We start from the raw sequence: 13,414 nt of genomic DNA on the forward strand, positions 1-13,414 counted from the left end.
CAGTGAAAGACCGTGGGGAATGATAATTGAGACAAAAAAAAAGTATAGCGAACGAGGGATATCACGAGGAAGAGTTCAAAGTAAAGAGGGACCGCGGTTGATCGAGTCTTTCCGAGACGTGATGTGGCTCACACGAGTTCCTTTTTTTTTTTTTTTTTTTTTTTACCACGCGCAAATTGCCTGGATTTGTGCGAAAATGAATTTTGAGCTTAAAGTTAGAGCGTTCCGGACGGTTCGCACTAAAAAAAAAAAAAAAAAAAAAAAAACCTTTTGTGATCGACAAACTTTTCATTGAGAGATGTGCGACTTTTTAGTATAGTTTACTTTTATCTAGAGGGTTATTTGAAACATTTCAAGTGTAATTTTTTTAGTTTTGATGATAAAACAAAAAAATTTGCCAAAAGGATATTGAATAAAAAATACATTTTTTAGAATTTTATTAGAGGTTTCATCTTATTTAATAAACATCCAAGTTTATATGCAAAGCCAAGAGTATTTTTTTTTTTTCATATACGGACGTACAAATCGAAAAAAAAATTCCTTCAGTTCACGCATCGTTTTTTTAAGCGATGACCGTGACGTGACAACGCATTGTTTTATCGGGTTTGATTATGACTTTTTTTTGTCCAACGCTGCTGTCGACGTTTTTTAACTTCAGCTGTCAGCAGCAAAAAAAAAAAAAAAAAAAATTCCATACAATTTTTTTTATTCAGAAGGTTTTGATTGACACCCGGGAAAATTATTTACACTTCACGCTTGACTAAACGTTTTTTTGTAGGTTGTTCCTGCACGTGAACGATTCGAATTTTCGACGGATTTTTAAATTCAAATTTTTCCACACTTCAAATTGACTTTCGACAGAGAATTCGATTTTCAACTTTCGCAGTTTTCCCAAAAACTTGTCTCGATTTCCAGATTCGATAAAAATACGCTGTAAAGCAGTCAAGTCGCGTAACACTAAATATACAATCATCCCTTTTGCGGGTACATTTTCTCAAGCGGTTCTATTAAAAGTTTCAAAGAAACGGGGAGAAAAACCAAACAAACGACGATACTAACCAAATACTATCATCACCTTTTAAGATAAAACGAAATCGGTTGTCTTAATAAACACATTTTTTTTTTAAATGCATGACGTAAGATACGTCAACGTATCGTTTTACAACACGTGGACCGCTCGACAAACAAAGAAACTTTAAAAATATCCATATACCTATTGCACACACCAGAACCATATACGAAAATAAATGGGACGCCCAAACGTGACACGGATAATAACAGAATTGTATGAAGACTTTTTTTTTTTTCTTACGAGAAACTCAAAAATAAGTCCTAACGTAACAAATAAACCGTAAATACTTTTGATATTCGTTGCACCAAGATCCCGATCCGTGACATTCAATATTATAAAAATTTCTACTCCTAAATGGCTTGTAGAACAATACGAATTAAAAATCTTTGAAGTACTCAACAAAAGAAGGCCCGCAACCTCGTTAATTGATATAAATAAATAAAGTACGCTCTTCCGTTTCATTTCGCAAACGTTTAAAACGTATACGTGTGTATACAGACACACATACACTTCCTTGCGAAATAAAAGGCCACGCGGAGGAGGAGGAGTACTCTCCCCCGTGCAAACTTTCAGCGCCGCGGGTCATTGACCCCGCAGCCCCGCGCAGTACTTACCTACTACTATACAAGAGAAAGAGAGTCGAGCTAAAAAAGAGAGAATCACACATCTCGCGCTTGAGGCAAAAATCTTCGAGGAGAGCCTCTTTAAAAATCGACTCTGCTCGACAACAACAAAAAACAAAGACAGAGAGAAGAGGTGTATGGCATGAGCTAGAGGTTAGGCCGGTGCCTTCTCATTCCCCCCCTCCCCCCTTTCGCAGTGCGTTTTAAAAGGCCCGAGAAAGGGAGAGCTCGCACGTAAATATACTCGAGAAAGGGTAAAATAAAAATCGAAAAAAAAAAAAAGAAACGGAGGAACAGAAGAAGAATAGTAGAAGGAGGAGGAGGAGGAGGCGAAAGGGGAGCGTTTTTTTGGTTTGTTTTGTTTCAGCGTGGAAGGAGAAAAAGCTTACCTCTATCCCTTCGTTCGATATACTCAGCAGCCTGCAGAAGGGCAGCAATGCTCATATTTCCCCAGTTTGGCCTGATCCCCCGCTGTTCCCTGCACCGGCGGCTCTTCTCCTTCAGGTGCTCTCTCTCTCTCTCTCACTGTGTTTCTTTCCTTCCTTCTCTCCCTTCCTCTCTATCTGTGTCTGAACTTTTTCCTTTTTTTTTTTCAATCCTTCACTTCTACTGCTGCTTATTCACATGTACAGTTCACTTTTTTTTTTTTTTTTTTGTTGTTTCTGATAACGCTGTTTTGATAACGATTCGCCGCAACACTTTTTTTTTTTTCGCGTCTTACAAAAACAAACAACGAGAACAACAATAATAACCGCGGCACGTCGGGGAACGAAACCAACAATAAAAGAAACACGCGTCGAAAGGCTGTGTCTCTGTTTCTTCGGTGCACTGTATAACCAAAATAATTAACGCACTCACCGCGAAACCCTGATTTTTCTTCTTGCAAAACTCACACTTTTTCCAGCCAACTCGGCTGGTGATGCGTATATGTATGTGTATATTATTTATACACCATATACATGTAATATATTTAAAACAGGTAAATTAAAAAAAAAAAATAAAATAAAATAAAATAAAAATAAAATAAAACAAATCAACACAAGCACTGGTTGTATGTATATTCCTGGCCAGGGTAGAGAGCGAGTTCTTGCTGGATCACTTTTCTTCCTTCACAAGATCCAAGTTACACGTAGGTAGGTATCCTGCACAGAGAAAGAAAAAAAAAAAAAATTGTATGGCGTTGCACATTGTTAAGTACACGTTATACGTACAGTGGGAGGGAAAGAGTCGCCACCGCCGATCTTTTTTATATATGTATATTCGAGGAGGGATATATAAAATCGTGTTGCATTTATATGCCGTGTATGTGTATGGGTACCCACACATATACAAAGAGTCGAAAGCAAGTCTCTTTGGCTGCATCGAATCGAAAGAGAGGAAAAAAAAGGAGAGCGAGCGAGCAAGGGATCCCGGACCTCGTTATAACTCTATACCTTTTTTCTTTTTTTTTTTTTTTTTTCGCTTAGCTGAAATTTATTTATCATTTTCTTCGAACTCGCTTTTCTTCCTGCCTCTCTTTCGCTCGATTATTTATCGCACCCACGGGGGAAAGAGCCACTACTCCCTTTGCAATTTTATACTCCATACCCTCGATAAAAGGCAAAAAGTCAAACGTATATTGCATTTACACCAGACACACCGTGCCACGTTGGCTCGCCCCCACCCCGGCACAACGCAGTAGTATTTTAACGCGCACACGTGATAATGATTCACTTGGCACAGATTCCAAAACGAAACGCGCTCTTTCAAGGCACGCGCACTTACTCAGCACACTTCGACTCTTGGTTGTTTCTCTTTTTTTTTTTTTTTTTCTTTTTTTCCTTCTCTTGCTCTTTTTAAATCAAAATTACTTGCGATCCCGAACTCGATTCTGCAAAAACAAAAATACACGCCGCACCACTGCTGCACAGTTGCATAGCTGTACTTATTGTTAGTTGGAAAAAAAAAAAGGAAAGAAAAAAAAAAAATCTCGCGAATACGGAACGAAAAGCAAAATTTATCATTTAGGCAGGCCGCTATAAATCTTTCTCCAATAAAGCAAGCACACACCCATATCCAGTGGAGGAGGAGGAGGAGGAGGAGAGATAAGAGAGAAAAGCTCCCTCCAAAGGAGAAACAATAACATGTGCTGCATGCATGTATATATATGTAGTAGGTATTTTCAATGCGCGTCCAGCACAGCAGTCGACGACAACGAAGAAGGAGGAGGAGGAGGAGGTGGTGGTGGCGAAGAGGGACTGAGAGAAAGAAGGAACAGAAAAAGACGATGACGGTGCACTGGCTCTTTATATATACATTGGTATGGGTGTGTGTGTGCACATCAACAACACCGGCTGCTCCGCAAAAGCTTGGCAGCAGCGGCATACTTAGTATTAAGTATAAAGACCCGAGACTCGTTCGTGATTTTAAAAAGCGCATATATACATATATATATATAAAACAGCCTCGGCACTATTACGTCGACACACGGACGACGCATCATCGTCATCGTCATTGCGGCTGATCGTCGCATCCCGAGCCAAACGTCGTATCGACTCGCAAATATATTTTATTTTTCCCTCTATAAATGTTTTTCAAATACACATGAAAATTCGGTACAGCCGCGGGAGGGGGGAGAATATTATTTCGGTATGCGTGTTATACGTACCGGACGGGGAAGCAGGCGTGCTTATTATATACCGCGTGTCTTTTTGACATATATATATATATGCTGTACGCGTATGTATTTATACGTAGTCGTCTGTGTTGGGTGAATGAGATCGTTGTTGCTGCACTTCTGTTGCTCTTGTACAAGTTACGTCGATATAACTAACGTTGGCGTATAAATTCGGATGCAGTCCAGAGTGACGTTTTTATCCGTGCAAAAATCGAGGGGATGCGAATTTTTGAAACTTTTTTATTTTGTTTTTCAACTTTTCGATGGATCGTGGAACGTCACAAAGTAGATTCGAAGAAGAGGCCTCCACGGCACTTGTATGTATATATTTATGTTATACTCAACTGCAGGAGATTTCAAAGACACACTTATACACACACATATGGACACACTGCACGATTGATGCACTGCGTGCTCGATGTAATAATCTAAAAGAGACTTGTATATAGCAGTGGTGGCGGTGATGGGTGCAGCGTTCAATATCACACACAAGCCGTTGTTCGGATCACGCTGCTATGGTGATGATGTTTTTTGTTTCTATTTCGTTATAATAATCTCTCTTTCTTTTAAGGACCTTTCTTTCTCTGCTTTGTTTGTTTATTTATTTATTTGTTTTTTTTTTTTTTGTTAATTTCAAATGAAATTGAAAACAAAGACAACCAATCCGCGCTCTCGGGTATTTTGCTTTTCGTCACGACACGTTTTTTTTAAAAAATGTTTTTCACCTCGATTCGCCGATTTTGCCGTGAACGAATGTATAATATATATGAAAGAAGTAATGTACAATAACAAATGTGCGGTGATAGAGAAAAAAAAGGTGACGTACGCGCGCACGCGACGGGGGACGAGGAGCGACTGAAGAACGGAGCAGAACAGCAACGACGGAGCACAGCTGTCGGCAGTGGGCTGGCAGTGGCGGCGGCGGGTTCCCTACCCCACCCCACCCCCTCCATGTTCCATTATACACATCGAATGATAGCGGCGGCTCGCGCGCGCACGCTCTGTTTTTGTATTTGCCGAAGGTGCAATAAGTTTTCTTGCGTCTACATGTGTGTGTATATATATATTTATAATGTACACATACGTGCACACGTGTGCATATTTATGCGCAATGAAGAGCGCGTGGCCGCGTGGGTGTGGTACATTCAAATATATATATGTATAGTGTACACATATACATGCAACAACGCTCTGCGTGTGTGCGATGCGGGCATAGGTATATATCGGTATATTATATAATATGATATAAGGTGAAGCTGCAGACTGCAAAAGGCCTACTGATGCGCGTGGCGAGCTATACTTACATAATTTTTGAGACGCGCAAATTTTGTAAACCCGCGCCAACATTGGAAGCTTCATTTTTTTTTTACCAGGAAGCTTAGCCCAGATCGGTTGGTGTAAGTGTATATACTTATCTTATGGTACCTATTTGGTTTCGGAAAGGGCTTTTGTTGAAATAAAATCAAGATTAGTGTATAGCCTCATCGTAATGGTTATACTTATAGGAAGTTGAAGTGGACTCGAATGCGCGCTGCTACGATGATGGCTTTTGTTGTGTGGTTCGCTGCAGATGGATATATCGCCGTGCACGCGGAACGCGGCAAGAGGGCAGGGGAGGGACATACCTATATATATATACCTACTCTCTTGTGCACCTGTGCCTCGTGCATACCGGGAAATTAGTAGCTCGGAACGATACCTATACCCACTTTTATACATATATATATATACAGGTGATGTGCTTTTTACACGGTAGTTGTAATTTTTTTTGAATTACAAGTGTGTATATATATATAAGTATACACGGAGACCGAAAGGTTTTTCTCATCTCGTATCGTATAGTATAGTACACTTCGCTTCATATTACGAATTATAAATGCACTCGAGTGGTTTGACGAACAAGTGTCTGGAGTGGAGTGTTTTTTTGCGAAGCTGTACTTAATTACCAAATTACTGTAGATTTGTATACCTATGTAGGAGCGATTCCACAACAAAAAACTTAAGGTTAACACTGCACAACTTCTAAGGCGGTCTATACTGTTTCGTTTCGCAGGGTAACTCGATGAATCAGTACGTACATATGAGAAGCGAAATAGGCATCTGAATAGCAAAAAGTGCATGCACGGTTGTATATATGTGAAGAAAAGTGTGCGATAAAAACGGAAAAAGCTGTTTAAAGCCGGATTCTTTGAAAAAAGGGGGAGCGAGCCGTTTGAAATGTTTATCACGTAAAAAGTTGTAAGTATAATATCTGTATGTATAGGGGACGCGGGTGTTTTCGTATAATACCTACGTGTTTACTTTTATGGATGTATTCGCTCTGTCAACGTGTAATTATGAAAAGTAATTACCTGTTATTCCCACGACGAGTAATTGTATTTTACGATGTATATGGGTTCGAATGGCATGTGTATGCAGGTATACTGGGCAAACAGGTGTTCCATTGTCACGTGAAGCAAGTCGCTTGCCGTGGGCACACAATCATGTAGATTTTTATCCAGGAAAATCGTGAAAATTACGATATTTTTTCGTGCAACAACGAGGCAAAATGACCAAAAATCTTTCGTTCGTTGAATTTTCAATCGGAACGTTCCCTGGCAAATGATAAAAGCAATTGAGTCACGAATGTTTTTTTCAGCGAGGAGTCCATCACCATATAAACGCATAGACACTCTCATCACCGGTAAACCCAAAAATCGTGTTCGTTGATCGAAAATTTTTCCACATTTAGTTTGTCCACTGCGCGTCCTATGGTGGTACCCACACACTAAGGAAAAGAAAATGTATATACATATATAAGACCTCTCCTCCTCTTCTCTCCGTAGACAATTAGGGTGGAGAGGCAAGGTCAGCCCTTGGAAGCGGAAAGTTACGGTTGATGTGTGTATATATACTTATATACCCTACAAGTTACGCACAAGGTATAGAGGAGAGGAAAGAAAGCGAGTGCATCATCATCATTATCCCACCGAGCACCATCATCTGCGCAGACTGACAGTATAATATGGGCTTTACGAAAAAAAATCACCTGGATTTGGTATACGCGGTACCTATACATTACACCGTGGCGGGGAGGGGGTAGGAGAAACCGTAACCGGCTGTTTGTTGCGGAGGGAAGAGGAACGCGCTTTCGTTATTTTCATGGGTGTAAACAATATGTACGTACACGTGAATAAAATAACTTTATCTTTTTTCTCACGACTTGCATTTCACGCATTTCATGTTATGAGCTTGCACGCATGAGTATATTTATGTACTTGTAAGTAAAATGCGCGAATCATGTACGCGCTGTCAGTACATAGTTGCAAGTGTCTCTCTCTCTCTATCGTAACAATAAGCAGCAATGTATGGCAATAATCGTTGGCAGCTCCGTCACGGTTGCGTTTTTTCTTCTTTTCTTTTTTATACACGATATTGTAACCATGTACGCTTTTGCGGGGCGCGCGATTCTTATCGGTTCGACTGCCGCTGCAGTCCTCCTCTTCGTGCAGCCCATATATGTATATATGTATACACACGCGTGTACGTATACATTCTCGGTACATAATATGTAATTGAGACGGCTTGTACGACCGATGTTTCCCTAATTTATTCATACGCGGCCGGGTTTTCTTCGTTCGATGTTTCTCTCTTTCTCTGTTTTTTTTTTTTTTTTTTTTTTTTTTTTTTTTTACCTTCCCCCTGCATGTGCTGCTCTTCGTTTCTATTTTACACGCGAGAACCGCTACTCCATCCGTTGCAAGGCTTGTTTTTTTTTTCCTCTCCTATTTGCAATTAAGTGACGATTAATCATTCATTCACTTGGGGATGATTTTGTGCGCGCGTTCGTTCCTTCGAATCGGATTTGCGTAAGTGGTGGTGCGCACAATCGAACAAAACCCGCTGCACAAAAAAAAAAAAAAAAAAAAAAAAAAATCGTAATACTCCACTGGCCGTAATATCAACACCCACGTGTGGGGCGCGCAATTGGCGTGTATTACACATACGAGGTCGCGCTTTCTTTCTTCTCGCGTCGGGCGCGACGTGGAGAAGCGAGAAAAAGAAACGAAGCGTCAAATGGGCCGTTGATTAACGGTGCCGACGATCCGTCTCACCAGCGACCGAACACTTTGTTATTTTAATCAGCGAATATAAACTTTGGGCCAAATCAATAACCACGCGAAAGAGAAAATAAAAGCTCGAGCTGATCTGCGCGTCGACGGAGAGAGAGAGAGAGATGGAAGTATAGGCCAGTGGCAAGGTGTCACTGACAACCCCCCCTCCCGCGCCTTTTTGCGATGTCTTTAAAAAAAAAAAAAAAAAAAAACCTCAAGCGGGAGATAGCAACAACCAGCCTGTGATGGTACCTATGTATACTTAGCGCTCGATGCTTGCTTGGATTTTCGCTGTTGCCACGCGCCCGAGAGTCCTCCTCCTCCTACACGTTATCTCTTTCTCTCTCTCTCTCCCTCCAGTTCGTCTCGACAATGGCACACTAGGACTGTGACTCTCCATCTCTCTCATTGACTTTTTTTTTTTTTTTTTTTTTTCCTCTCTTTTGTGCTTCAGAGAAAGGGAGGAGTCGCTACAGCTGTACCGAGCTAGACTGTCTGCTGGTTTGTTATTAGCCGTAATTCCGCGTGGCGACCATCTCTTGGATACTATATAATATATATGCTGTAGTGAATATCGGGCGCTCATAGTTTTCATTGATTAGTGTTTTTTTTCTTTTTTTTTTTTATTGGATTAAACCAATATTGTTTTTCTGAAAAACAAAAAAACTTTGCCCCTGGACAACCGGCAACCGGTTACGTGCTCGAGAACAACGTAAATTTTCACTGTTTCCGCAAAACAAAAGGTAATAATATCCATTGTTGCGCTCTAAAACTCGTACATTTATATGTATATATAAATATGCACATTGAAATATATTTTTTTCGTTCAGGTCGATGATTTACCGGCCTTCGGGTTAATTTAAACAAATCGTGTCGCATACAAAGCGTTGCTCTCGACTCTTATTGTCGGCGCAAATTTTTCCCACATAGTAATCACTCCCGAAGAAACGTTTTTTTTTTTTTTTTGTGTTTCCCCGTTATCTTGTAAATCGCTAAAGTACGCGATTGCGGGTATTTACTTATCTCCTTGCGTGACACGTATATATATATTTTCAACTGCTCTGCTGTGCAATTTGCCGCTTACATTGACGTGCACTTCAACACCGCATTCAACGAAAAAAATGTGGAAAATCGTTGCATTGTATCTCGATGACATTGTATATGAGAGCAAAGAGACACCTTGATTCTTTTTTTGTTTTTTTTTTTTGTTTGGAAAGTTCGACGTTTTCATTAAAATTCGACAAGACGAGGGAGAAATCACGTTTGGAAAGCAAAAACCAACTCGGCCGAAGTAAACCTCGCCACGGGAGAAAAACAGTTGTAAGTATATATACAGCCCTCAAAACTTCATTACAAAATAACGAGCGGCAAACTCGGCAAAGCCGCAACGTCATCGTCGACGGCGAAAAAAGGGAAGAAAAAACTTGGAGAATAAGCCGCACTTCGAAAATTTCCGATACAGTTACCTGTATATACTCGTACACACACATATACATATATATTGGCAAAAGTACAAGGGAGGCAAGAAAAAATGAAGATCGTCTCATTTCGCCGCGTTGGCGATATTTTCCAAAGTTACCGAAGCGCAAGTACGTTATGTACACGGGAGCTCATTTCGAAGTCAAGGAAAATTAGCGTAAAAGTATATTATACGGTGCGGCAGAATGATATGGTATGGATACTCTATACTTGCGAAGCTACGGTAGAGTCATTGATTCAATTATTTCTCGGCTTATCTCGCGATGAAAAAAAATTCTTATCGCAAAAAAAATACACCACCGTACCGAGATGATTTCTCTCCTCTAATTTTACCAGAGCATATATATGTATACGTACAGATTTCTTTTAATTGAGCTGAGAGAGAGATAAGATGTGACCGATCGACGAGCACTTTTCCCCACTACTTACATAAGTATACATTGGTAGAGATGCTCGAAAGTTGGAATTTCTTGTGTGGAGCGACTGCATTTATTTACTGATTATTATTTTTTTTTTAATGACTACCTAACTGGGTAGTATTTGTGATGTTTGGGAACACTTCACGAGCTATGCACGTTTAGCGCTCCCTCGCGGGGTCGATGGAAAAAAATCCGAAAAAAAACAACAAGTTTTATTGACTGCAGGTACGTGTATTTACGTAATATGCCTCATTGTCCATTGTACACGGTAATATGCGTGTGTTTATTCTTCCAATTTCAAATCGACGTGTTTTTTAAAAAGCTCAACTGGTAAGTGTACAGAGCGAGGGAAAAACGATTTAAAAATTAAAAAAGTAACATCTCAGTTTCTCGTAGATTGATCGGCTTTCGGAATCTTCATCACGGCGCAACGCGAGCTCATCGCCGATGTCGAGGTAACACAAATCGTGTTTTTGCACCGGCTTCCAAACAGCCGTGATACACCGCTCGTCCACAGCTGGAGTGGGATCACTGCGATTTGAAATATCATGTGGTTAACAACGATACATCGTTAAACTCCGATGCTTATACTACGAGAAAAAATATGTACATACCCTGTGGCTGCAAAGTTGTACCACATCTTGACGAGCCTATCGACGGTGAGCCTGTCTTTCGTGCCTTCCCGGGGAAATTGGATTTCTTCCATCGATTCTCTTATGTAAGACAAATAATACAAGTACGACAGTTCATCGGCGTGTGCAACACCTGAGAATGAAACAAAAAACAAATGTATGCAAGTGTAAAATGAGAAAATTCACTTGGACACGCACCATGAAGAGGCTGGGGTCCTTGGTCGTTTTGATAAATCGTGGGTTCGTTTCCCATGTAGGAGAAATTGTACACGTACGTAGAAGCGGTTGCACGCTCGTTGCGATAATCGACGAGTTTTCGGTCAAAGTGATGGTACATGACATCCGTCACCAGATTCACCAAGTTCCACGCGGTATCTTCGCATATCGGCTTGTTCTTCAGATAAAACTCACGGACGCACCTCATGATTTCGGGAAGTCTCGCTGACTCGCAAAGCAACAGATTTTCCACGATCTCGTCGATATTGTCGTCGTAGTATCGATATGTCTCCTCGTTGTACTCACCTGTATACAAGTGCACGCGCAATTTTAACGTTTATATATATATGCAAGCGCAGGTAGGAACAACGGCATTTCGTACGACTCACCGATAAAATTCAAGAGACTTTCGTTGGTCGTGTGTCCTATGATCATCGGCACGTCAGCGGCGTCCTTCATCAATTCGGAAATCGGTAGCGGTATCAGTGGATCACTTGTGTAATCGGCATCGTAAACGGGCTCGTACGAGCCATTCGACAAAACGATCCTCTCCTGCAATAAACGATATCCGACGTGAAAACATGTCAAATTACACCAGACTCGCAACATCAAAGGCATATCGTACTCTCTTGGATATGACGCGGTCTTCTATTTCTATGAGTTTTGTCGCTGGTACCGTGCGAAGGAATTCTATCACTTGGACAGGATCGTCCGACACGAAACCGAGGAGGGAGGCAACCCTGAATCCATTCATGAAATCGTTCTTCCTAAATAAATCCTTGATCATGAATATGGTGCCACTTTGTAAAATAGTTTTGTGAAAGAGACCTGCAGAGCACGGGAAGTAAAGATGACGCGATCGTTGGATCTTTTGATGGATATAAAAAGTATATCGGTAACGTACCCTTGGCCATCGGTATTAGAGTAAATAAGTGGCATATGATGGCTCCGGCGCTACTTCCGAAAATCGTCACGTTGTTGGCGTCACCTCCGAATGACTCGATGTTCCTCTGAACCCACGTCAGCGCGGCAATGATGTCCCTCAGACCTTGATTACCGGGTGCCACCTCGTGGCCGAGATTAAGAAAGCCTGAAACTCACCACACATCCGGTAATTTTTCAATCTGTGTGAGTCAACAACCGGAATCGAATGGATTTTTCAGCCCTCGTACCCATGGGACCTAGCCTGTAGTTGACGTGGACGAGTACCATATCCTGGGTGATCAGATAATCTTGGCTGTAAACGCAGTCGTTGCCGGTACCCTCGACAAAGTTACCACCGTGGATGAAAAACATGACCGGTCGTCTCTTGCTACCGATTTCCTTCGCATAGACGTTCAAGTAGAGGCAGTCCTCCTCGCCGTAGATCTTGTGGGGTATCGGGGTATCGGACATCTGTTGTATCGCGACGTTGCCAGCGTCTTGGGACGCGTCGCGGATCCCCGTCCACTTTGACGGTGGATGTGGCTCCTTCATTGAAAAAGAAATTATACTTGTATATTATATATGTTTCATCTGTAACTTATACGTTACTTTATATCATGTATCAGAATTTGGCTTACCTTGAATCGCAGTGGACCTACGGGTGGCTGAGCAAAAGGAATACCTTTAAAGGCCAAATACTTTTGGCCGAGAACACTCGTCAGTGCAGTGCCTTGGACGTAACCCTCGGTCGTCTTAATTATCGGTCCAGATTTCATTGTCCTGTTTTTCTACTTTTGGTTTTATTTTGTAGCAACAATAATTTCCACGTGGACGTTCTTCTCTCGTTGCATCCGTCGACTGTTCGCTGCAGATAACTGGCGGAAACTTTTCTTTTCCTCCTATTTTATTTATTATTTTTGCGCACCACAATAACGTAGATAGAGTTATCAGTTTGCAAGAGTCTCGTCTTATCTCCATACCTATACATATTTTCGCTCTGGTTGCGCATATGCAGTAGTACCTATACTCTTTTTGTTCGTCGAATAATGGATAAATTTAATTATTTACACTGTTATGTCTAACACAGAGAAAGTACATGTACTGCTTATATTCGTTCAACAGATCGCGATAGTATATTCCCTTACACATTAGTTTTAATAACATTTCAAGAAATGCACGAGTGCATAAAAGACGTATAGTAATGGTTGTAATCAATGAATAATAAAAAGTTTTAATTTCGTTTCTTAAGACGTTGGTGAGTGGATTTATTCAATTTTCCATAACAATTAGGAATGCAAT

At 40.9% G+C, this 13,414-nt stretch overlaps 2 protein-coding genes across 5 annotated transcripts in view; both read right to left on the reverse strand.

Annotated features, from left to right (window-relative positions):
* The window catches only part of Mxd (MAX dimerization protein), a 266,036-nt gene extending 260,810 nt beyond the window's left edge, over positions 1 to 5,226 (reverse strand). For 3 of the 4 annotated variants that reach the window (XM_089590579.1, XM_089590576.1, XM_089590578.1), the window contains exons 1-2: positions 4,343 to 5,226; positions 2,085 to 2,837 (exon numbers count right to left, since the gene is read on the reverse strand). In XM_089590579.1, the coding sequence (XP_089446705.1) occupies positions 2,085 to 2,139 (55 nt within the window). In that variant the 5' untranslated portion in view covers positions 2,140 to 2,837; positions 4,343 to 5,226. Of the gene's footprint in view, positions 1 to 2,084; positions 2,838 to 2,906; positions 2,935 to 4,342 lie in introns of those variants that run through there. The other variant, XM_089590577.1, reaches the window with a different exon arrangement.
* A 5,369-nt stretch (positions 5,227 to 10,595) lies between these two features.
* On the reverse strand, positions 10,596 to 13,030 carry LOC106637290 (juvenile hormone esterase-like). The gene is made up of 8 exons (XM_014350002.2): positions 12,754 to 13,030; positions 12,364 to 12,661; positions 12,096 to 12,281; positions 11,817 to 12,019; positions 11,581 to 11,743; positions 11,174 to 11,497; positions 10,958 to 11,108; positions 10,596 to 10,874 (listed from the first exon to the last, which is right to left on the reverse strand). Exons 1-8 carry the CDS (start codon positions 12,889 to 12,891, stop codon positions 10,703 to 10,705), a joined length of 1,635 nt encoding a protein of 544 aa, XP_014205488.2. The 5' UTR covers positions 12,892 to 13,030; the 3' UTR covers positions 10,596 to 10,702.
* Between the last annotated feature and the right edge of the window lie 384 nt (positions 13,031 to 13,414).

The sequence above is a fragment of the Copidosoma floridanum genome, unplaced genomic scaffold (genome assembly GCF_036245765.1).
Source record: "Copidosoma floridanum isolate Cflo_tuat_1 unplaced genomic scaffold, Cflo_Japanese_pri ptg000012l, whole genome shotgun sequence".
NCBI lineage: Eukaryota > Metazoa > Arthropoda > Insecta > Hymenoptera > Encyrtidae > Copidosoma > Copidosoma floridanum.

Excerpts from the sequence above, each read along its gene's own strand:
- LOC106637290 (XM_014350002.2), bottom strand. The coding sequence starts at position 12,891 with ATGAAATCTGGACCGATAATTAAGACGACCGAGGGTTACGTCCAAGGC. Across the intron at positions 12,662-12,753 it reads TAGGTCCACTGCGATTCAAG|GAGCCACATCCACCGTCAAA; the intron begins GTAAGCCAAATT and ends TTTTCAATGAAG. Across the intron at positions 11,109-11,173 it reads AGGACCCCAGCCTCTTCATG|GTGTTGCACACGCCGATGAA; the intron begins GTGCGTGTCCAA and ends TTTCATTCTCAG.